Below are 24,608 nucleotides of genomic sequence, written 5' to 3' on the forward strand. Positions count from 1 at the left end.
ATGCGCCAGGAGAGGCTCAGGGTGGACTTCAGGAGGAAATTTCCTCGTGGAAAGGGCGTTCTGGCGTTGGAAGGGGATGCCCCAAGGAGGTTTGGAGTCCTCATCCCCGGAGGTGTCTCAGGACATGCCAGTCAGTGCTGTGGGCTGGGTGGCAAAAGGGGATCAGGCGTGGGTTGGGCATGATCTCGGAGGTCTTTTCCAACTTGGAATTCTGCGAGTCTGGAGGGGCTGGAAGGAAGGGCGTAAGGCGGGAGCTCTGAGGGGAGCGGGAGCGCGGAAGGTGGTGTCGATTTTAGGAGCTCTGCGAACACAGCCACAGAGTTCGCCTTAGAAAGGAGACATTCATTATTCAGCAGAGTGTGCAAGGAGGAAGTTCTCACTCATCAGCTTGCCGAGGGGTAAAAAGTCTCATCTGTTACACGGTAAAGTTCACACGAACACGCCCGTTTACTGCATATTCTCCGCCCACCTAATGCACATTTATTTGGGTGATGTAATCTCAACGCGCGGCTGGAGCAGGTTCTTTCCTTCCCTGGGCACACTCCTCTTTTACAAGTGATTTCACCTAAGTTACGTTTACAAAAGGCGAGGAAAAAAACCTGAAAGACATTAAGGACAGCGGGAAGGGGACGTGAGGGAAGGCGGGAACGCTGACCAGAGGGAAGGGCGGAAGGCGGGCAACTGCGAAGGGACGCGGGGCAGAAAGGGAAGGAGCGGAGAAGAGAGGGAGGCGGGATCACTGAGGAGGGCGGAAAGGAACTGCGGAAGGCGGGATGGCTGAGGGAAGCGATCAGGGAACCGGGCGGGAAGGGAAAGCGGCATCCCTGAGGGAGGCGGTAAGGGAGGCCGGCCCGCTGAGGAGAGCCGGGCGGGATTGTTGAGGGGAGCGGGAAAGAAGGGCGGAAGGCGGAATTGTTGAGGGAAGGCGGGTGAAAAGGGAGCCAGGATCGCTGATCGCAGAGGGAAGGGAAGGCAGGATCGCTGAGGGGAGCCGGGATCGATGAATGCAGCGGGAAGAGAAGGCAGGATCGCTGAGGGAAGCCGGGCGGGATCTCTCTGAGGCAGCACCCACAGGCGCCCGCTCCGGTTCCACCCCTGAGGACTTTACTCCCACCAGGGAACTGTGATAGCATCCAGCAACAACCGCCACACGTTTCTTACCTGGTTGTATAAATTCAGTTTATTTCAGCATTTAACAGAAGACAAAGCCCTCAGTAAAAACCCAATTTTCAACATACACATGCTCATGCTGGTGTGTCTCCTATAGGAAGGACATTGTCACTCATTGCTTTCTTTTTTCTCTTGGAGTAGGGATGGAGTAACTCAACAGTTTACACTGATCCCAAGCTATTTTTTTTTCTAATTAGCCCCAAATATAAAGGTTTATTTTGTTAAGGACAGGCTGCTTATCTCTCCAAGGAAGGAATCAGCAAAATCTCTGTTGCTTTTCCACAATTCCCTGATACATAAAAGCTCACAGTTCCCTCTGTTCTCTATCCCCAAAATCCTGAAGTGCTTATAAACAGATTAACATACAAACGAGTTAAAGAAGGACTGTGTTAAAGCAGGGATGCAATCCAAGGAGTAAGTGACTGTGTCCAGCAGAATTGAGGAGAACAGAAAATGTGCAAAAGCAGCTCTACAGCAAGTTATTGAAATTGCTTTGTACAAGAATGCATCTTTTTAACATTTTTGCAGAGAAGCCTGGTCAGGGCGGAAATGTGGCATTAACTCCCCAAGCCAAACCATAAAAAAAAAAAAGTGGAAGAAAATGTTCAAAAGCTCTGCTTCATAAGGAATTTTTAATGTCAATAATTAAGAGACTGAAATAAAAGAGACTTCTGAGCCCAAAAGCTCAAAACCTGGGGTTTTTCATGTTTGTCACCTGCTCCAAACAACCACACAAATGCTCGTTCTAGACTTTAAACATGGGGTTGTCTTGCACTAACAACCTCTGCAGTAAACAGAATTACAACATATGCCATAAGAAAAGTGAAAAAAGCTGAAACCACACCATCAGATATGGAAAAAAACATACTACGGATCCCCGTGCCTGTGAAAAGTATTTAAACCTGGCATTCAGAAGTTTCTTTTGTTGTTTAAACCACATCATGGGAATGATCTGAAGTTTGTGCAGACAACTGAAACCCCTCCTGTGGTCTCCACCAGTTAACTGATTAAAAGATAAAGTTTCTGCTGCATGTTTTTGGGGCAGAGGAAAGAAGGTCAGAGGAAAGTTTCTGAAGCCTACTGCACCACCCAGTGCTACCTGTAGTCACAAGTCCAAACTTAGCATAACGTTTCTGAAGGCTCTGGTATGATCACAAGTCAATTTCATCATCAGGAAGCATGACTGTTCTTTTCAGCTTATTAAGCAAACACCCCTGAGTAAAGAGGCTGGTATCCACTTTCTTCTTTCTTGCAAGTAAGCACACAGACGCTCAGCATGCCGAAGAACTGGAAAAGAGGGAGTGCACAACAGATTTAGTCCTGCTGTATTTCTGTTTCATCCCTCAGACTAAACACCTACATAGCAGATGACTTCATCGTGTGAAAAAAAAAAACTCATTTAAAAATACATCTACAGAAAGTGTTATTTTTGCATTCCAATTCCCAGTAATAGTTCCGGCTTGAGTGTTTCCTCTCTAGTTTGTCCCATTAATTAATACATTCACATTAATTACTAGTTATCTTACGTGGGGAAAATTTCAGTGAAAGGCTTGGATTGTTCTGGGATAAAATGAGTTCTCCAAAATACTTAAGCATGCCTTTGGACAAGAAGTGATAGGAATGGCTTCCCAGGGCCAGATGAGATCTTGGGAAGGAATTGCTGGCTGTGAAGGTGATGAGGCCTTGGCACAGGGTGCCCAGAGCAGCTGTGGCTGCCCCTGGATCCCTGGCAGTGTCCAAGGCCAGGTTGGATCGGGTTTGGAGCACCCTGGGACAGTGGAAGGTGTCCCTGCCCAAGGCAGGGGACAGAATGAGATGAGCTTTAAGGACCCTTCCCATCCAAACCATCCTGGGATTCTGTGACTGTATGATAAAATGGATTCCACACTGAATTTCCATCTCAAATCCCATACTATCTTTTGAATCCCTCCCATCATTGCTAGGCAGATGAAATGGAGAAAGTTGGAAAAACACAAGTGAGGAACATAGGACTGAGTCTACTTCAGAGGCAGAAGAAAGCTGTAGGCTATTAGGACAGTGAAGATGAAAAAGACCCGAGATCCAAGGGCAAACAGTACTATTTTCCATGAGGGAAAAGATGGGAACATTTACCTTTACGATGGCAAACCCCAGGATTACAAGCATGGCATAGCTGATAACGCTCTGCAGCCCACACTCCAGCTCCTGTGCACAGCCCTGCCATGAAAGAGGTAAAAACATGTTAAAACGTGTTCACCCAGATGAAAGTTTTGATTATTTCCCCCACCCCCAGCTCTCCCAAGGGAGCAGGGCCTGGTGAGGCCTGTCTAACCAGCACTGCAGAACTGAGAACTCCATCCTTGTCTTCCACACCTCATGGCTTATTTCTTCCTGCATGAGGAGAGGCACTGGCAAACGGCAATCTACTGACATTTGCTGCCTCTGAATTTTCTCTAGCTCAGGTCACTAAAACAAGTGCCCAAAACTCAGAGCTGGAAGGTACATCGATGGGATCTATAAAAGTCAACTGATGTCCCAGACTGGAGAACCTGGTGTGGAGTTAATAGAATCACAGAATGGTTTGGGTTGGAAGGAACTTGAATGATCATTCAGTTCCATCCCCTGCCGTGGGCAGGGACACCTTCCATTATCCCAGGCTGCTCCAAGCCCTGTCCAGCCTGGCCTTGGACACTGCTAGGGATCCAGAGGCAGCAACAGCCTGTGCCAGGACATCACCATCCTCATATCTGATCTACAATAATCCTCTTCTGGCTTAAAACCATTATCCCTTGTGCTGTTGCAACAGGCCCTGCTAAAATGTGTGACCCTGATCTTCCTTACAGGAAATGTTTAGGCCCTGGCAGGGGCTGGGAGCTCTCCCTGGAGCCTTCTCTTGTGGAGCTAAAGAGCCCCAGGTGTCCCAGGCTGGCTCCAGAGCAGAGGGGCCCCAGCCCTGGCAGCAGTCATCCTCCAGATTCAGCATGATCAATCCCAGATCAGTCTGTTCTCCTGCCCCAGATCTGACTAAACAACCACAGCTATGGGCATGTCCCTAAACTCCGCCTGGCGTGCTTCCCTCCACGCTTCCACCTGGCTGAAAAGGAACATGACCTAGCTGTGAAACCGAGCCCCTCATCCTCACCCGGGTGTTGAGTTCCTGCGGCTGATCCAGATGCCCCGTGCAGTTCTTGGCCTCTTGCTGGCAGCAGCTCTGGGGGACACTGTTGTTCCCAGTGGAATTAAACCACTGGGTGGTCGTCCAGTCACTGTAGTTCTTAACCCCGCAGCAGTGAAGCTACCAAACACAGGACAGTTACACAGCAGTTACTTGTCACATAAGATTATACACATGTATTACTAGTTACATTATATATATAATATATGTTCAAAAATATGAATGCTCATGTTAAGTTAAACCCCTCTTAGGCATAGTGGGCCAGAGCTGCCACTAGTCTGCAGCACATTGACAAGCAGCGGTGCTTCAGGAAAACAATAAATGTAATAAATCAATCTCCTTTAGACATTATTCTGTCTTTCTTAGCTTATTCTTTGTGAAAGCTCCAATAGGAGGGCGACAAGTTGCAGGGTAGAGTCTTCCATCATCTCGCTATTTTATGGTGCAATGTTCTCAGCAGCAGTTATTCATATGTACTCATTTGCTCTGATGCAAATGTCACTCATACCAACCACATCCCTCACTACATGAACTTCATACCTGGAGCCTGAGCACACCAGCTCTGCAAAGTGAGCAGCACCCTCAAGCAGCCTTGGAGAACTGGATGCTAAACACAGAGCCAAGTTCCAGGATACTGCCCCACTCATCCTCTCCCCTGCTTTCCCAGCCTAAATCCCTTGCTTAGGACCCAACTGTTCTTTTCCAACAATGCTTAAATATTTTCTTACCTGTTCTTGCAAGTAATCCACAACTGTAGACTCTGGGTTTTTGCCATCATACTTCTCAAAGACTGAGTGCATTGTACCTTGCACATCAGTTTTTACCTGTTTAGAGAGAGAGAAAAACAATGCAGATGGTTTTAATGTGAGAGCTGAAAATTTTATCTGGTGGAAACTGCAGAAGATCTGTATCCCAAATAAGTCGGGGCGGGGGGGGAAATAAGAAGTAAGAAAAAACAAGCAATGTTTTAGACAAAATTCAGGTGGCACTTAGCCAGAATCACGTTCCTAGGCAGAAGCTTGGCGCCCTTAGTGGAAAAGCCCTCCTTTGGGAGCATCAACAACTGTTTAATCCAACTCAGAGACTGTTGTGATATCTGCCAAGTACTTTATATATTCACTGTGTTCCCAGCAAAGACATCCCCATTCCCATTTGCTCTGCAGGTTGCAGGACAGGGGATGAAGTTAAAAAAACTCAAAAAAAAACCCAAACAAAAAAACCCAGATAAATTGAAATGATCAAACAATGTGAGATCTGTTTTTCACTTTTATGTTGAGACAGAGATGTTGATTCTTTGTTTACCTTTTCCCTGTAAACAAATCCCAGGACAAAAGCGGACACTTCTGCAATGAAGATAACCAGGATAATGGCCAAGAACTGAAAATAAAAAAGAGACAGTAAGAGAGAATCCCACAGCACTTGAATTCAGCTGCACAATGCACTTCATATTAATTTACAGCAGTAAGTGATCATTATCTCTTATTGCCTCTCCAGTCAAAATAGTTCCCAGAAAATAATTTAGAGGAACTTGTGGCTGCCTCACCCCCGGCTGGACAGGTTGGAGAGGGTTTGGAGCAACATGGTTGTATTGGTTGGTCTAGTAGAAGCTGTCCCTGCCCCTGGAAAAGGGGTTGGAACTGGATGAGCTTTAGGGTCCTTTCCAATGCAAACCTTTCGGGGATTACTGTGAGTGGCTGGGACCCGGTGACTGTGGCTCCATAGGCTCTGTGCCTGATCATGAACACTGGCATGACATAAGCTGTGTGAAGAGCCTATGGAACACTTCACAGGGTGGATGTCAAAGGGGAGAGTGCACAGATAAACGAGCAGCTGAATTAGGTACACTGTTCGCTGCTTGTTGGGTGCACGTTGCCTTCAGGGCATGACCTGGGGCATGAAGTTACTCTAAGTGAACCTTTCTGGATTTTTTAAAGGAATTCTATGAGCAGTAAAGGCATCCTTTCAGCACTCAGAGGACTAAAGTCAGCAGAAAAAACTGATACACATCTGGTTTGCTTGCTTAGAAACTTGAATTTCCTCCTGTTCCTTCACCACCACACTCCTAAAAACTTGCTGCTTCCCACACTCATCTTCATTGAGCCAGCTGAGGGGAATCAGAGCATCCCAGTCGCAGGTGACTCGCACAAACAAGCAGTGTGGATCACAACAACCTTTTACTCCGGTTCACCTCCCGAGGCCCAGCCCAGCACCTCCCCTGCCAGCGGGAGGCAGGCGACACACACGGACCAGCCACTCACCAGCCCCAGGCCGACGCGGGACTCGCGGAAGGTGGCGCAGCAGCCGATCAGCCCGATGATGAACATCACCACGGCCACGCAGATAATGATCACAGCTGGCAGCAGGGCGTACTTGTCCTGCAGAAAGTTGTCGTAGCTCTTGTAGGTGTTGAGGACGTACGCCCCGACATAGCTGAGCCCTGCAGCTGCCGCCTGAAATGCAATAAGGAGAAGTGAATAGCAGTTATTTATTAAGCCTCTGACCTGGAAACTAATCATGGCGTGTTTTCCAATAGTGATTTTTAGAAATCATGGGTACAGTGTGGAAAGAATTAGATAAAAAAACGCTGCATCTGAAACTATTACCTGATCTAGCTACGCATTCAAACTTGAACACAGAGAAGACAAAATTCACTGTATCACTCCCCTGCTAATAACGCACCACTGGAGCCGAGCTGAAAGGCTGGAGTCTGTAGACCTGCATCAGTGCCTCTGCAGAATGCTAAACTCACACTGCCTACCCAGGGGCTACTACATCCCACCCAAGGCTGCATTTGCAGGAATCAGATCACCACAGTCAGTTGCTGGTTTGGGGTTTTTGTTTGTTTGTTTGTTTTTGAGAAAAACTCATCCTTCACACTCTCACAGCAGCATTAACCACTACTGCAGGCACAAATGTACTTAGTCTCAGCAAAACAGAGTCCCTCCTTTTCCTGGAGGAAACAGATTTCTGCAACCTCTAAAATAATCTCTCTCCCAGAAGGATGTTTTGCTGATTGAGGCCAAGGTAGAGAGCACCAGTGGCAATTGCCCTGGAGACCAAAGACTTTTACCCACTGGACTAAAGATTCCAGGGTACAGCTCTGGAAACAACACCAAAAGACTCAGCCATGCCCTGCCAAACCTCAAGGATAGCACAAAAAATTTCTCTCAGTCAGGATGGCTCATCCACCCTCTTTAATCCTGCAGCACAAGGAAAATGAAGCACTCTTGATATTCACATTCTGGAAACTTCAGGGGAACCAGCCGGTTTGTTTTCAACAGGTCACAGCAGGATTTCATCACACAGCCTTGGAGCAGTTTGTTACTTCCCCAGCACTGTACGTTTTAATTAAATCAAACACTCCCCGTGCTGGAGCTAGGACTTGCTTATTCCTTTACCTTGTTTGGCTCTTTCCCCTCCAGCCAGGTCTGCTGCCTGCCCTTCAATTACCTCCAAGTACAGGAACATGTTTTGTTTCAGACAGCTCCCATCCCATAATCTTGCATTCCTGGATGCTGTCTGTACTCTAGAATTACTGGGGTCAGATGCACCAAGTGATGAAGCCTGACATTTAACACATGACCTGAAAGGTCCTGCTGCACTGGGGCTCAGATACAGCAGGTCCTCTACAAAGTGGGATATCAGGAAAAGGAACAGGATCATCACCAATTCTCAACAGGGTTGTTTTCCTTCTCCACGTGCACTGGGTTTTCAGATATGCTAATGATTAAAGGAGTTCCTAAAGCTTCCTTTCATTTTTCCTCTCATTAAGGAAAATCTCTTTCCTATTTCCCTTGTCTGCAGGTGTGGGGTGACCGTGGCTTTTTCCTGCCACTCCTTTTTAGGGATGCAGAGAAAGGATGAGACCACTTTATCTCAAAGGGCACCACTGCTTTTTCACTTCACCAGAGGAGCGAGGTGTTGAGGAGGAGCAACCTCACCTTCTCCAACACTCTGCTCCTGAAGTGAAAGTGGGACAGGAAAGGTCCTTGGAATGGCAGCAGCAGTAAAGGTGGAGGTGGGGACACGTTACCTCCATCCTCCTTTGCCTTCAGTCGCACAGAAAGAATAAAGATGCATGACTCAAAAAGTGTATCCTGTATTTCTGGCCTGGAAGGTTGGATCCACATGTGTGTCCACCTATTCTCTGTTCTGAAACAGCAGCATCTGGGCAAGGACAGTCACAGAGAGGCAAGTAAAGTTGTGCCAGGTCCTCACCACTATCACAGGGAACAATTCCTTCCCAATATCCCATCTCACCCCGCCCTCTGGCAGTGGGAAGCCATTCCCCCTCGTCCTGCCACTCCAGTGTCTCGTCCAAAGTCCCTCTCCACCATGGCAGAGAAACATTCTTCATTTTTCATCCATACTTCATTTTCCATCCATTTCCAGTGTGCTCAACATGCAATACAAAGGAAGCAGCACAGGACATGCTAAAGACCAAGCAGCTGTGAGGAGCCAAGAAATACCTTGCTGCAAGTAAAAAGCTGCCACAAATGAAGAAAAAAAATAAATTATGAAGCCAATTCACAGAAGGCCCCTAAATCCTAGACCAGCAAAGCTCCATGACTGCAAGACAAAATCAGAAGGTCTAGTGTTAAGTTCAAGGACCTCAAATATAAAGCACTTTCACGGTGTGTTTTATTGCAACACTCAGGAATTGCCTCGTTTCTCATCAGAGACAAAACACAACCAGCAAGAAGTCTATTAAAATTTCCAAACTTCTGCTTCCAAGCAGAAAAAGGAAGTGTAATGAGGCAAAACCAGAAGTCTCTGGGAAAAGACTTAAAGGAAGATGACATTTTCCTCCACAGATATTGACACAACTTCACCCATGATTTTTAATTCAGTGGGAAGGATCCTGAAGTCTGAAGAGCAGGGTCACTCAGAAATAGAAGGCATTACAGCTAATGATCTCTTCCCCGATTTTTGCAGGTGACTCCCAGAGACAAGTTTTGAAAGCAAAGATGAAAAATATTTCAGAACTTAAATGAGAACTCTTCTCTTAAACCTCTCCAGAATTTAAGGTAAATTCAAAATCCAGTGGAACAGTTGTTTCAGCCCAACATCACAAAACCTACAGCCCTTTCCTAGATCTAAGACGAAGATGTACTAAGATGTACTTTTCTAGAAACAGAAGTCCTTTGTATTGCAACAAATGGATCTCAAAGTCTGTTTGATTTGGTTTCTGTTGGATCTCAAGGAAAAAACAATCTCACCAACACAAAGGTCAGTTTGAGCGATTACTTTTGAAGCGGAATAGATCAAATACTCCTCCTTTTTCATGATTAGTCAACCACCTTCTCAAACCCTTCTAAAATTATCCACAAGGACACTAGCATTATGCCAAGAAATTCACACTACAAATGGTTATTGTTGTTCACACTTTTTGTTGGCCTCCTGCTTGGCAGCTTACTTGCAGCCAGTTCCAGTGCCCAGCAGGCTCAGGCCACGCAAGGCACAAACCCCGGCACGGGCAGCCAGAGAGTGACTCAGGGCGGATACGGGAGAACCACCTCCCCCGGGCCACCAACAACCAGCACGACACCCACACCTGGCCCTGTCCTGCCCACGCAGCCCCAGCTGACTCACCACACTCACCACGGCTTCAGGGAACTGCTGCTGTTTCTTTACAATGCTGATGAAGTCCTTGAGACAAGATGAGGAGATGAGGCGAAAGGGAATTTTGTAAGAAAACCCCTTTTCACAGCTGGGCAACAGAGCTGCAGCCGCGTCTTCTGCCTCACCCACCACGGCTTGCGCCCTTCAAGGACCTAACGCCAGAATCACTCAATTTTTCATATCCCACGCCCTTGACAGGAAGCAGAAAAACTATCTGAGCGTGAAAAAGCGAACTCCTCGGGGCTGAGTGAGAAGAAAGCCAAGCTGTGACAGTCACCAGACTTTCCCAGGTTGAGGTTTGGGCAGGGCCTGGGCTCAACAAGCTCCTCCACACTTAGCTGAGCCAGGGAAGCAGGTGCACAGAGTACAAACACAACAAGGGGGGACTCTCAGTCACATAACACACACAGCGCCGTGAATATTCAGTCCTGCCCATGAAACACAAGCCTGATGCAGAACAGGACAGCTGCTGGAAAACACTGATTTTATGTATTTTTTAAAATACAGCAAACTTCTTATTTTGTGTTCCACTGTTTTTATACGCTGATGATCATAACCCCCTACCCTTTTCATGAGGTGTATAGCCATGCAAATACTTCATGCTACCTAATCACAGACATAGAAGGGGCTGCTTAAAGCTTCCCCTATACCACTGCTCTGAAACACATGCAAATTTTTTATAAATACACACCTCTTTTTCTATCAGTGAGGCAGAACAGGTGCTTTTCCACCTTTACTTCTCTGTTTTCCTTATGTGATGGCTGAGAACAGAGGTTAGTGTTCGTTCGCAGTTATCAGCACTGCCTTCTCTGCCCCCTGCCAAACCCAGATAAGGTACAGCAAAGGCGCCAAACCACCAGCTATGATGTTAAAAGGCAGTGCCTGCCGGTTGGAGGATTTGGGGTACTTTTTAAAATGTTTCTCCCAGCGCCCACCCACTTCAGAGCGTTGATTCTAGGACTCGGTCTGTTACTGTAAACTGGCATAAGACCTTCTTTTTAAAAGGCCGGGAAATTAAAAATACAGAGTAAAAAAGCTGTAGTGTTAAAAGGAGAAGCTTAAGAGCAGGGTGAAGTCCAAATTCACCCCATGTGTCCAGCAAGATGCAGCCTCTATACAGTAAAAATTGAGGCTGTGAGACTTAAAGACATTTTTCCTTTGTCCAGTGGGACTTTCCCAGGGCCAGCACCACCACAGCACAAAACTCAGGCTGGCTGGACTATATAATTAACATTTTATGGAAAAAGACAGTTATGATAAATAATGCCATTTTTCATGACACAGTAAGAGCGTTTGTCTTCTACAGCAAACTACTGCAAATACAAACTCGAAGAACTATGAATATCCACACAAAACCCTTTCAGAACCACTGCCACCTAATTCATCACTAGACAGTCAGCTCACAAGAGCTGCCCGAGTTAATTTTAAGGCTCAAATCCCGCTTTTTTCACCAGTATCTTTGCAGAGCCAGGGCTTCTCACCCAGTGCAACATCTGATTTTGTTTTGTCTTCCCATCCAACACCTGCATTCACTGGGATGCTACCACCTTTTCAGCAGTTTCAGTGGACAAAGTGGGAAGTCTCACCTTCGATTATTACTTTGCCAATTGCAATTATTACTACTGTGCTGCCCCCATGCCTCTGATATCTAGAATCAGCCCCCAGCAACACCAGTCTCAGTTACAGCTGCCCATCCTCTCCTTAACACAGAATACTCTCCATGTCTTTGTTTGTTTTTTGGCTTTTCTTCTGTGTACAAGAAATGCTTTTGATTTACCTTGACAGGTAAATCTTCTGCCCGAAAGGCTTTGCACATTTCCTCCATAAATAATGTATTTTATTACCCAACAGCCAGCTTGCATGGCAAAGGGAATCACAATCTGGCTCCCTTGCTGATTTATTGTACTGCAAGATTTATTCTTCCCATTCACTACCAGAGTTTCAAGTCCTCCCTGGCTGCTGCACTATTTCACTTTCAAGGAGCCAACAGGTTCTCTAGTGACTTTAGGGGAAAAGAAAGGCACTGAGCAAAGTGCTTTTTTTGAGAAAGCTTTCCTCACTTTATCCTCAGTTTAAAACTCCCCTTGGCCCACGTGGAGCAGGCAATTCCCAGACCTGAGGGTTTCTCTTGGCCCAAGGCAAAGCTGGTTTCTCCCAGCAATGAGAGGGACCCCAACTCAGCACTTCCCATCCCATGTGCACCATTTTCTCTCCCTTTTCTCATCCTGGATTTAAAGCTCTGCCAGCTGGAAGGGACCTCCTGGTTTCAGTTACTGTTTCCTACCCTGCTCACGGTATTCATTTCTCTAAATGATGAATCAGGTAGTGATTGCCACATTTGTGTTCTCTGGTTTCACCCAGGACAGCGTGTGACAGCGCTTGGTCACTCTCACAGGGAAAAAGGTTTCTGATGTTCAGAAGGGCCGTCCTGTGCCTCAGCTGGTGTTCACTGGTCCTGTCACTGAGCACCACTGACAGCATCATCAGGGCAAGGGCAGTCACAGAGGAGCAAGCAAAGCTGCTGCTCTGGGCACCCTGTGCCAGGGCCTCCCCACCCTCACAGCCACCAATTCCTTCCCCAGATCCCATCTGGCCCTGCCCTCTGGCACTGGGAAGCCACTGCCTGTGTCCTGTCCCTGCAGGCCTTGTCCCCAGTCCCTGTGCAGCTCTCCTGGAGCCCCTTGAGGCCCTGGCAGGGGCTGGGAGCTCTCCCTGGAGCCTTCTCTTGTGCAGCTGAAGAGCCCCAGGTGTCCCAGGCTGGCTCCAGAGCAGAGGGGCTCCAGCCCTGGCAGCATCTCCGTGGCCTCCTCTGCACTGGCTGCAGCAGCTCCACGTCCTTGTGCTGTTGGAGCCAGGGCTGGAGGCAGGATGGGGTCTCCGTTAGTACACAAACTTGTGTTCCCTCAGATCCTCATGTCCTGAAGGATCAGAGGGATCCTTCTGATTTTGTAAATCCGATTTACAAAATAATAAAAAATACTGAACTCAGCAAGTTGGCTTTGGATTGAAGCAAAAAGTGCCAAAGCTGTGAGCTCCAACCAGGCTGCCCTTGATTCCAGCAGCTCCAGGAGAGAATTGCCAATCTCATGCTAGTCATTACCCTCAAACTAAAACCTTCAAAGCAGAGTTTCCTCACTTGAGCTATAGAGGTGGGACAGAACCCAGACAACTATTGTGAGCCAACTCACACCAAGCCACAGCAGACTCATCAAAGTCTGTTACACCAAAATACTCAGCTGGGATGTACAACTGCGGGGCGTGTTCCAGCCTGCCTTCAAAACACTCCTCAGGGCTGCTTGCTGGGTACGGTGGGAAGCTCTTGCTTTTTCCTTTTCTTCCTCAAATGAAAACAATGAGCAGCTGCCAAAAGGCTCAGAAAACCTGTATCTCTCTTTCAGGAGAAAAAAAAAATCCCAAACCTAAACCAACTTTTTTTTGCAGTTTTCATATGCTGCAAAACCACACACCTAGAGGGGATTTTGGGTGTAGTGGGCCTGGTTTCAAGCTGTAATAAGTAAATGTCTGCCTTAAGAGTTGTTTTAGCACTTCTTCTTCTGTTCCCCAAGGTTATTTTCCCACCCCTAAACGCCAGCACATACCCTACAAAGCACAAATGCTGGGATGTCCTCATGGACACACTGTACAGCAGCACAAAGCAAGGAATCCTGCCCCAATTCCAACGACTTCCAATGCTTCAACTCCTGCCTTGGGGCTAGAGTGCTGCTGTTAATCACAACCACAGAGGCAACAGGACCAGAAGGAGGAGAAAGCAGAACCTTCATTTTCACATGTCAGAACCCCAGTTTTCACTTGTATTCTCCCCAAATACACAGACTGCAGGGCATGAGCTTGCAGGGAGTGTAACTTCAGCCAAGCATGGATTGATTTATCAGCCAGTGCCAGGCTGTTCTGGACCTGAGCAGCCTGTTTGTTGGACACAAAACACCCTATAGTTCAATATTTGCCTTTGGAGCCACCCCAATTTCTCAATCAGCTGTTCCTGGCTCAGACACCAAACCCTACAACTAAATCAAGGTGCACCTAAACTACAGCAGAGCTATTCCTAAATCTTGCTAAAGAGGTACCAAAATGGGGCTTCTTGAGCTGTTGTGATTACCAGATGCACTTCCACAACATGGAAACACATAAATCCAGAATGGTTTTGGCTGGAAGGACCTTTAAAGTCCAGTTCCACCCACTCCCATGGGCAGGGACACCTTCCACTGTCCCAGGGTGCTCCAAGCCCTGTCCAGCCTGGCCTGGAAAAATCCCACTTCTCTGGGTAACCTGTGCCAGTGCCTCACCACCCTCACAGGAACAATTCCTTCCCAATATCCAGTGTAAATTTCCCCTCTTTTCAGTGTGAAGCCATTCTCGATCACCATAGCTCTTGATGAAGTATCCCTTAAACAAAAAAAAAAAATCCTTTTTTCTTTTCCTTGTAGACCTTTCAGACTCTGGAAGACTGTTCCATGGTCTCCACACAACTTCCTTATCACCCCCACCTTCTCAGCCTGTCAACAACAGACCTCTTGATACACAGCCCAGCAGATCCATTCACAGCCACGGGGACAACTGGGGACAGTCTGGCTGAGGTTGTTCCTCCGAATCCACATCACTGTCCCAACACTTCCCCTGTGCTGACCACACAGCACCAGCATCTTCATTTTAATTTAGTCCGCGAGGCCCCTACGCAATACAGCAAAGCCCATTTTCCTGAAAGTCAGTTCAGTCCCGCTTCCTGATTGTGGGCAGAATAATTTAAAACAAGGAGGAACTTTACCCTTTCCAGGCAAGCCCATCAGGGTCACGCCAAAGTGCCCAGCCCAGGCATCAGCCCCATCCTGTGACTACTCTGCATCATGGGGCTGCTCTTCTCTCATCATTCAGAAATGGGCTAGAAATCACTGAATCACAGAATGGCTGGGGTTGGAAGGGACCTTTAATAACACCCTAGCTCAAACTCCCAAGGAGCCCACCACTTTCCCCTTCCCTCCTTCCAGGTAATCTTTGCTACTCGATGCATTGTTCATTAGAAGTATCCAGATTTCTCTCTGACTGAGGCTTCGGAGTAAGCATTCCCAAAGTACTCATTTACTGGCATGAGTGATTTCAAACCATTCACACATGCAGGAATTTTTCTTGTGGGTAAGTTTATACCTCCGAATTACTAAAAATTATTTAAAGTGAACCGCAGCAATACTGCGATTCCTTGAGCCATCTGGTCTAGTGGAAGATGTTCCAGCCCAATGGCAGGGGTCTGCACTTCTTGTCAGCAGATGAAATGCTGCTGTCTCAAATCCCCTGGTCCTGCTAAAGCCCCCTGGGGCAGTAACTTGTCCTAATGCTTCTCTGTTGGGCAAGTAAAGCAAAGAAGCTGGGAAAGTGTCCGTCTCTGCTTAAAAGTGAATGGGAAATCTGGCCAAACAGGATTTTCACTGCAGGAACACCTAAGGTAGCCCTTTAGTGATGAATCAAACATGCTTTCATGTTTTTCAGAGCTTCTTCTATTGCCATGCTAGGCATGGAATGAAATGCGGGAAACAAAACAGTCCAAAAAAGTATCTAGATTAAGGAAAGCAAAATAATTACCTGATGCCAATATTTTGAAATACAGAAGTAACTTGAACACTTCCAAGTGTGCTTTTTTTCCTCTATTTTTTTCCTATATAATGATTCTTGAATGTCATTTGTCTGGAAAGTAACAGTGAGTTTATTACTGTCACTGCAATTTTTATGATGAGTTAAATGATCTGATGAATCAGATATTCAAGTATCTTGAATTGGAGAGGACCCACGAGGATGATGGAAGTCCAACTCCTAGTCCCCAGAACCACCAATGGATGCCAAACCCCCTCTGAAGGCAGAGACCTGTTTAGTGACAACGAATCTGAAGGTAAGCAGGGGCAAGGTGCTGGGTGCTTTGAGGTTAAAAGCAACCTGGAAAGGTGTTTACTGCACATTACACAGAAATACTGGAGCACGAAGCTTCCATCTTAGTTTTAAGATTCTCAGTTTCTTCTCTTGGACCAGGAAGTGAATCCCAGCATTTCACCTCTCTCCCTCAAGAAGAGCATCACCACATCCCACCCAGCCCAGTCCTCTCGAAAGACACTGCCAAGAACATCACGTCTGCTCTGACCCTTCCTCTCCCTCTCCTAGGTGCCATGATATAAACCGGCATCCCCACTCTTCACCAAGAGCAGGCCAACATCCACTTACCACAACAACCACTCACTTGCACCTAATTAGTAGGTGCTAAAGAGCAGAACAGGAGGTGGGAAGAACTCCCACAGCCTGAAGCACCACCCCGGCAACCTTATAATTTTATAATCTTTAATCACTAAATTTTTGGGGGGAGTTATGCATGGATCCCTCACCCACAGAATGACCTGCATGAACTATGCTGAGCCTGGTGCTCTGGAGAAAGGTGGTTTTTTCACCTCATTTAGGAAGCCCCGATTTGTCATTGTGGAAGATCTGACTTCCTTCACCCTGCACGATAACGATCAGAAATCCGAAAGAGGTTTTTCTGCCTTTTTAGGATATTCTTAAGTAGTAACTTCTGTCAAAGAACCACATCTGCACCATCTGCTGACTACGCAGGTGGTGAATTATTTTCCATAATCACTTCCAAGCTGGGAAAGATCTGCATCGTGCAATGTCTGGACACGAATTACTCCACGGAGAAGAGCTCTAATGCTCTTTGCAAATCCGGTGTTTTCACAATCATCTGGAGCCTCGTACTCACAGAGCCCTGACTGTTAGAAACGTTCAGAAGGAGCATTAAAGAATCAGTCCCTCCATCTCCACCCTCCTAAAACCAGAATTCCAGGTTCTGCAGTTCTCCAGCTGGAATGTGATTACCACACATAATGGTGGCAGCAACAGCATATAAATGCCACAGGTACTGGGGCTGCACTGCTCTCACTGGGATAAAAAACAACCCAAAGGGCCGGTCTGGGTCACCCCAAATTCAGAGGCTGCAGACAGGCAGAAGGATCATTACTGACAGCCCATGGATGCCGATGACCAATCACGATTAGAAAGTTCTCCTACAGCAGAAGAAAAAGCACCAGAGACATTTCTAAGCAGCTATAAGGCTGTTGTTTCATTTTTAAAAAGCCCAAGCAATGATGCTAAACCGGGGTAGATCTGATCTGAGGCTCAGGCGCCTTCCACATACTAACAGAGGGATGGTACAATGTTTCCCCGTGTCTACTTTAAAAAAAAAAAAATTAAAAAAAAATCATCACAGACCAGGCAGACACGGCGAGATCACCTTACCTGGCGTGCAGCTCCATTTGTGCCAGTGGCTCAGGAGTTACACGGAGCACACGCAGCAATGAATTGTGCCGGGCCTCCATAAAGGAGGCGCAGGACGGAGGGGATGACCTCCTCACCACAGCCAGCAGCGCGTCACGTTTTTACACAACGGCACCACACCCCACGAGGCCTCGGGGATTAATTCGAGCAGTATTCCTTCTTTTGCATTGTTTTGTCGCGATTTTTTTTTTTTTTTCCTCCGCATGTAGGGTCTCTCTTTGGACAACTCTGGTTGTTCTCTTCAGGAAGAGCCCTGTTACACCCAGAGCAAGGGGCGCTGAAATGCTGAGCCCCAGCCCGGGCCGAGCAGCTCCAGACCCTCGCCGTAGCCGGCAGGTTGGAGGCATCCCTGGAAAAGTCCCTCTGGAAAACACCCAGGCGCTACAAAGCAGCAGCGAACCCCCAACCCACGGCACAGACACACACGAGGTTTGATAGGAGCCCTTCCCTGATGGCAGCACACAAATCCCAGGGCGGTCGATGGTGACGGTGGGGGTTTTTCCAAACTTCCCCATGCGGGGGAATTCCCGAGCCTGGTTCCCAGAATAATCCCCAGCTCTTCTGAACAGCCACGAGCCCCAGGCCTCGCTGTCACTGTCACAAGGCAGCAGTGCCACGAACCTCTGATGCCGACACTCCCAAACCAGCGCGGGTTAGGCTAAAAAGTACACAAACCACGCTCATTTTTTCACTTGCTTGTAAATAATTATCGCGGAAGTGATTTGGAAAGCCGTAACAGTGCCAAGGACACAGCTGGAACAAAGTTCTCAGCAGTTTTCCTCCCCAAAAGTCTCCTCGCCCCAAATATGAAGCAGAGCCCTTGTACAATGCCCTCGCCATGGGGCTCCATTTGCTTCCGATCACAAAACCTGGTTGCAGACTGCTTTAATTAAAAACACTACTAAAAAACCGGGTACATTACAAACACGCCACGAAGAAAAACAACAACAACAACAACAACAAACAGAAATAACAAGGTCTGACCTTATTTTTGTTTCCTTAGAAACTTAAAACCCCCAAATCTCCTTGTTCTCTAAATCTCCTTGTTCTTTAAAAACACGCAATTAGGGGTTGCTACAGAAACGTACGGGTCACCTGCACACAGCTAAGCTCAATGCTCGTCTGCCTGCGGGAAACCCGGGACGGCGGGCATGTCCCGTAGCAGCGTGTCCCCCTGCCAGAGCCCCCGTCCCCCGCGGCCCGGGACAGCCCCGCGGTACCCAGAAGGCGAGGCTCAGCAGCAGCAGCACGGTCTTGGAGGTGATGACTCCGCAGTCCATGTCGGGAGCAGCTCTGGGGCTGTGCCGCCGCACCGGCCCTGGGCTCCCCGCGGAGCCGCCCCCGGCCCGCCCCTGCCCTGCCCTGCCCACCCACGGGACGCGTTTCCCCGTGGCCAAACAGGCGCATTTCCAACCAGGGGGTGGGGAGTGCCGGGAACAAATGTCAAAGCGAGTTACTGTTGGCTTCGGCTGTGGTTTGGAGTTTTTTTGGTGACTGTGTTTTCCTTTTTTTTTTTTTTTTTTTTTCCCCCCCCAAACTTCTGCAACTTTCCAGAGAAGTTACACTATGCCCTGTGAAAAGCTCTCACTGCAGATCAAAGGTTTACACCAGATTTGCCTTCCAGGATTGCTAACCCACAGCTATCTCCCCTTCATCCAGCCTGTCTCTTTTTGTCTATCTGAAGAAATCTTCTCAGTCACATGCTCCATGAACAGCAGGAATGTGTGGATCACTGGTGGGAATGTGTGGATCTGTGCTGGGTTAACAACTGGACCCGATGCCCTGGGCTGATCCCCCAGCGTGGGCAGCAGGGGAGGGGGATCCTGCCCCTCTGCCCCTGTGCTCAGGTGAGAGCCCACCTGCAGAGCTGCCCCAGCCCTGGCTCCAACAGCACAAGGACGTGGAGCTGCTGCAGCCAGTGCAGAGGAGGCCACGGAGATGCTGCCAGGGCTGGAGCCCCTCTGTTCTGGAGCCAGCCTGGGACACCTGGGGCTCTTCAGCTGCACAAGAGAAGGCTCCAGGGAGAGCTCCCAGCCCCTGCCAGGGCCTCAAGGGGCTCCAGGAGAGCTGCACAGGGACTGGGGACAAGGCCTGCAGGGACAGGACACGGGCAATGGCTTCCCAGTGCCAGAGGGCAGGGCCAGATGGGATCTGGGGAAGGAATTGCTGCTGTAAGGATGAGGGCTGTGACTGCCCCTGCATCCCTGGCAGTGTCCAAGGCCGTGCTGGATTGGGCTTGCAGTAGCACCCTGGGACAGTGGAAGATGTCCCTGCCCATGGCATGGTGTTTAAGGTTCCTTTCAACGTAGGCCATTCTGTGATTCTGTGACTCCACAACACAGGTTTGGACACTCAGCAGTACATCCCAGTCTCTGGAATGTGAGGGAGAGGTGTCAGAATTCAGCGGCTGCAGAGAGCTGCAAATGTCACTTTATTTCCATCAGCCAAGCTTTGTGCTTTTACAAACAAGCTGGAGGTGCATGACTGGCAGCCAGCAACTTTGCAGAGAAGACATTTGGCAGCCCAAACTGAGCTGAACGCACCCTTCAGCAGGGCTGCAGGATGCAGAGATAACGAGTTTCCTGCCATTGCCCCTTCCTGGCAGAAACTGCCGTGATGCAGCATCTTCTGGGGGACATGAGTTTTGGAAGGGATGTGCTGAACCAGCTCTCCAGCAGGAAACCAGGAAAGGGAGATTATGAACAGCCTCTGGAGATTATGGACAGCCTCTGCCCATAGCCCATGAATTTAAGCTGCAGCTGCTTTGAAAGGCAGCAGACTCTCTGTGCTGGCTGCTGAAAAGAGAAATCCCCATGCAGAAAGTGGGGTGAAGCTGATATCCAAAATTAAATTCCTTGGAGAGTAAAGATCAGCACAAAGCTAGAACTTGAGGGCTGCTCACAGAGCTCCTCCTACCAGCAAGCCTCTTTTTGCCATCATAATTTCTATTACAGCACTAAATTTCAACAAAATGTGTGATTGTGGATTATTTTTTTAATCAAAATTTTTTTTAAAATTTTTTTTTTAATCAGCATTTTCACTTTTCCTTGCAGTGTGGAAGGCAGACAAAGCAAAAAAAAAAAAAAAAAATCACCTGGAAACAATTTATCCTAGTTTCGTAGGAATGATTAGTAATTTGGGGGAAATAGTTTGAAGGAAAATGAAAGGGCAAAGTCTGACGTTTGATTTAAAATGAAATATAAAGGAATTAAAGAAAAAAACCCACAAACCAAAATCAACAAAAACACCAACCAAACCCAACCTTTCTTTAATATCCAAATATTGTTACCAATTTTGTCACTTGTAATTTCAACAGAACTTTTTAATTTTAAATAAAAGAATGGTAATTTCACAGTGAGAGTAAAACAGGATCCTTAATAAAAATGTTACCACATGTATGCTGTTTGTTTCAGAACAACGCGTTATTTAAAATCAATGGTAGCTGTTTTTTTTATTAAAGGTGATCTAGAAAGTAACTTGCCAGAATAAAATGTGCCCATGGAGATGAATCCCAAACATCACAAGCAGCGCTGGTTATGATATTCTGCACCATTTCCTACCAAGTTAATATCGGAATCAAGAGATTCCTTTTGAACATGAGATCTTAAAACAGCAGTAAGCTGGAATTTTCACAGCCAGCTTTGGAAGGGAGTTGGGGAAAAAAAGGAAATTAAAACTACCTAACCTGATAAAGCCTCAAAGGAGGCTGTGTTTCTAGAGCTGCTACCTACCATAAATCTCTTGCCCTGGGTAAGTTGGTTAGGTTTGCTAAATTTCAGTCAGATCAGTTTAGGAAACGTGGTGGAAAAACAACAGGTTTCCCACTGATTTATTTATTGCATGTTCAGCAGTGTGGCTCAATGGTTTGTACTGGAAGCTGTAACATGATAGGATAAGGATCTTTACATTTCCTCTTACCCACCAGACAACCACAACATAAAGATAAAATCCCTTTCTGCACATGAGACCATGTATCTGAAAATATCTCTATTTTGTTTTACTCCTGCTAGACTAAACCACTTGCCAGTTCAGACACTTTCCAGAACTCATTCTCTCCCACTAAGCTCCATTTTTCTTGAAATGCCTGGAAATGCAGTGTGTTCCCCAAGGGTTGTAATGAAGAGGTCACACAGCTCTCTGCCTTCTCCTGCAGCACCGTGGCCTTGCTGACTCACTCCCAGCTCATGATCATCTATTTCTGCCAAAGGAACTGCTTCCAAGTCAGCTGTTCCTCATCCACTTCTCCTGATTACCCCTGTCCAGGTGAGCAACACTGCCAGTGTCATGGAATCCAAGAATCCCAGGATGGTTTGGCTGGGAAGGATCTTAAAGCTCATCCAGTGCCACCCCCAGCCATGGGCAGGGACACCTTCCACTATCCCAGGTGGCTCCAAGCTCTGTCCAGCCTGGTCTTGGACATTCCCAGGGATGCAGGGGCAGCCACAGCTGCTCTGGGCACCCTGTGCCAGGGCCTCCCCACCCTCACACCCATCAATTCCTTCCCCAGATCCCATCTGGCCCTGCCCTCTGGCACTGGGAAGCCATTGCCTGTCCTTCCATCCCTCATCCCTTCTGCACTGCATCTGATTTTTCAGCCCTTTCCTCCAAACCCTCAAGATCGCTTGGAAACTCTGTTTCTGTTGCAGTCCTTGTCCTTAACCACCTCCATGTGCTCTCCACATGAAAAATTCTCAGTTCTCTTCTCCAGGTTATTACTGAAGTTTAAACCCACAAGAGGTGGGACAGTAACCCAGGTGACACCAAGCCACGGGTGGGGGACCCAGGGGTTGCTCTGGACAGGCCGTGGGGATGAAGGTGCTGTGGGGCACAGGGAGGTGTTAGAAGCCTTATCATATTAAATATACTGCTGCTTTCCCCACAAGGCCTGTTACCCATCACAGAAGGAAATGTGATTAGCATGAAACCATTTGTCCTTGACATGTCTACGTTGCTGGTATTTGTATTTTCTTCTTGCCTGCACATGATTTTCCAGTTGTTCCATGGTCTCTTTGATGTTATAAGTCAGGAACTGAAGTTAACCGGCTTGTAATTTCCGAGTGTTTTTATTTTTTTTTTTTTTTCAGTCTGCCAGCACCTCACCTCCCTTCCTCAAGCCCCACTGCAAACAGCTCTTAAATGGCTGCACTCACTTTCTAAGTCTTCTGGGAAAGAACCCACACCACCAAGTTCATTTGAGAATCATCAGTTGATAAAACCTCTGTGAAACCTGTCCTCCCCTCACTGTCCCACTGACTTTAGTCTCTTCTTTTGCTGTGCCAGATGCTGACTGTGCCAAACATTTTGGTGCCTCCACTGCAATGAGGACAGAACATCAGCCTTCCATGATTGGCACGTGAGGATGACGCAGAAGCATCTTTATAGTACATGACCTTATTTCTTGGAATCATCTGGGTCTGTTGAAAAGACTCATGTAAAAATAACAGGAAGGAAAATCTACAGTCAGCAGAGGTTGCTTTCTAGCTAAAAAGAATAAAATAATCTTTTATTGACATAATAAGATCAGCAGGTAGCCAAGTCTGAAAAACTCAACTCAAAAACTTTCAGTTCCTCTTTAAACACTCCAGCTGGGTTATACACTCAGTTCTTGTCTCAGGCGTGAAAAAAAGTGTGTTTCCCAGCACAAATATTCACATTTTTACAGTAGGGAAATTGTTCGTGCCTGGAGTTGTATTGGGAAGGGAAGGACTGTGCCTGGCTCTCCATCCCATGCCAGCAGAGAGCTCAGCACGGCAGCATTTCCCTGGAGCGTTCATGTGCAAGGATCCATGTCACTAGCCTGGAATTCTGATTCCTGCCACACCTCAGCACTCTGCCACAGGTAATGCTGCCCCAAGCCCGAAGCTGTGCCTGCAGGGAGCTGGAGCCTGGAGCTCGGCTCTGCTTCAGGGACTCTGATTTGCTGGGAGGGGAATTTTGACCTCGCTGCTGATCTCACCCACTTGCTCAGCTGGTGACTGAGAGCAGCCAGGCAGGATGTAGGTGGTGAAACCCCAAACGATGCCCGTGAGCTCCTCTGTGATATCCCCCTCTAATTACAAAATACAGATAAAGCAACTTGGAGTTGTAGTCTTCCTGGTGAAACCTGGAGCACGCAGGGAGAGAAAGAAGATGTTTCCTGATATGGATCAGCTCTTGGGGCAGGGACGAAGGGAAGGACCACAGGCAGCTTTATAGAAATAAAACTGTAAATCCTCCAGTGGGATTTACTCTATCCTAATCACGCTGGAATTATTCACCCCTCCCTCATATCACATTCCCTTTTAGTGGTTACCCTTTGCTCTTTCAAGGCTGAGGGAAAGGAAGGAGAAAAATATCGTTTCTGCTTGCCCGTGGACGTGGAGAGAAGGAAGCAGCTGATCCTCCCACACTCCCATCGCCTTCCACCGTGCGGATTTGGGGTAAAAAGGAGCATTTGGCGGATGCCGTCTGGCTCAGATGTGGTCGGGGAAGGACTCTGATCTTGGCACTTCCACATCTGGACCACAGTGACCAAGCAGGACTGATGCACGCAGCTGACACGGCCAAACGCAGCCGTCCCATCAGCTGCCTCCTTCATTCACTCAGAAAGTTCACAGAGCTCTTTTCAGCCTCTAACTCAAAACTCTCCGTCCTCCCATGAAGCTCAGAGTCAAAGAAATAGTAAGGACTACCCAAATTTCGTGTGCCAGCGATAGAAACTTGCATCTTGCTGCCATTAAATTCCACAGGGAGATACATGGATGCAACAGAAACAGGTGCTGTGTCACAGATACCTGAATGATGAGTCAGTGGTGCTTAAAGCTCCACCATGAAACATCTGCGGGACTCTCGGGCTACAGATCTTAGTGCCAGCATGAATTTAAATTAATCACAGTGGTGAGAAATGAGAGCCAAGATGTGAGGCTGCTGTCTCAGGGGAAACTGCACAAGATAGATGAAAAATGTGTGTGTATGTTGGGGGCTCCAGGCATGAGAAGGATGTGGAGCTGCGAGAGCCAGTCTACAAGAGGCCACGGAGATGCTGCCAGGGCTGGAGCCCCTCTGTTCTGGAGCCAGCCTGGGACACCTGGGGCTCTTCAGCTGCACAAGAGAAGGCTCCAGGGAGAGCTCCCAGCCCCTGCCAGGGCCTCAAGGGGCTCCAGGAGAGCTGCACAGGGACTGGGGACAAGGCCTGCAGGGACAGGACACGGGCAATGGCTTCCCAGTGCCAGAGGGCAGAGATGGATGGGATTTTGGGAAGGAATTGGTGGCTGTGAGGGTGGGGAGGCCCTGGCCCAGGGTGCCCAGAGCAGCTGTGGCTGCCCCTGCATCCCTGGCAGTGTCCAAGGCCAGGTTG

The 24,608-nt window shown here is 47.8% G+C and overlaps 1 protein-coding gene across 1 annotated transcript; it reads right to left on the minus strand.

Annotated features, from left to right (window-relative positions):
* Positions 1-1,153: 1,153 nt before the first annotated feature.
* LOC136288009 (tetraspanin-36-like) lies at positions 1,154-18,606 on the minus strand. Its single transcript, XM_066180693.1, has 7 exons — positions 18,493-18,606; positions 6,583-6,774; positions 5,627-5,701; positions 5,053-5,148; positions 4,292-4,444; positions 3,283-3,366; positions 1,154-2,457 (listed from the first exon to the last, which is right to left on the minus strand). Exons 1-7 carry the CDS (start codon positions 18,550-18,552, stop codon positions 2,371-2,373), a joined length of 747 nt encoding a protein of 248 aa, XP_066036790.1. The 5' UTR covers positions 18,553-18,606; the 3' UTR covers positions 1,154-2,370.
* Between the last annotated feature and the right edge of the window lie 6,002 nt (positions 18,607-24,608).

This window comes from Chamaea fasciata, unplaced genomic scaffold (genome assembly GCF_029207755.1).
Source record: "Chamaea fasciata isolate MVZ Bird 193981 ecotype frontalis unplaced genomic scaffold, bChaFas1.0.hap1 SCAF_4, whole genome shotgun sequence".
In the NCBI taxonomy this organism is placed as follows: domain Eukaryota; kingdom Metazoa; phylum Chordata; class Aves; order Passeriformes; family Sylviidae; genus Chamaea; species Chamaea fasciata.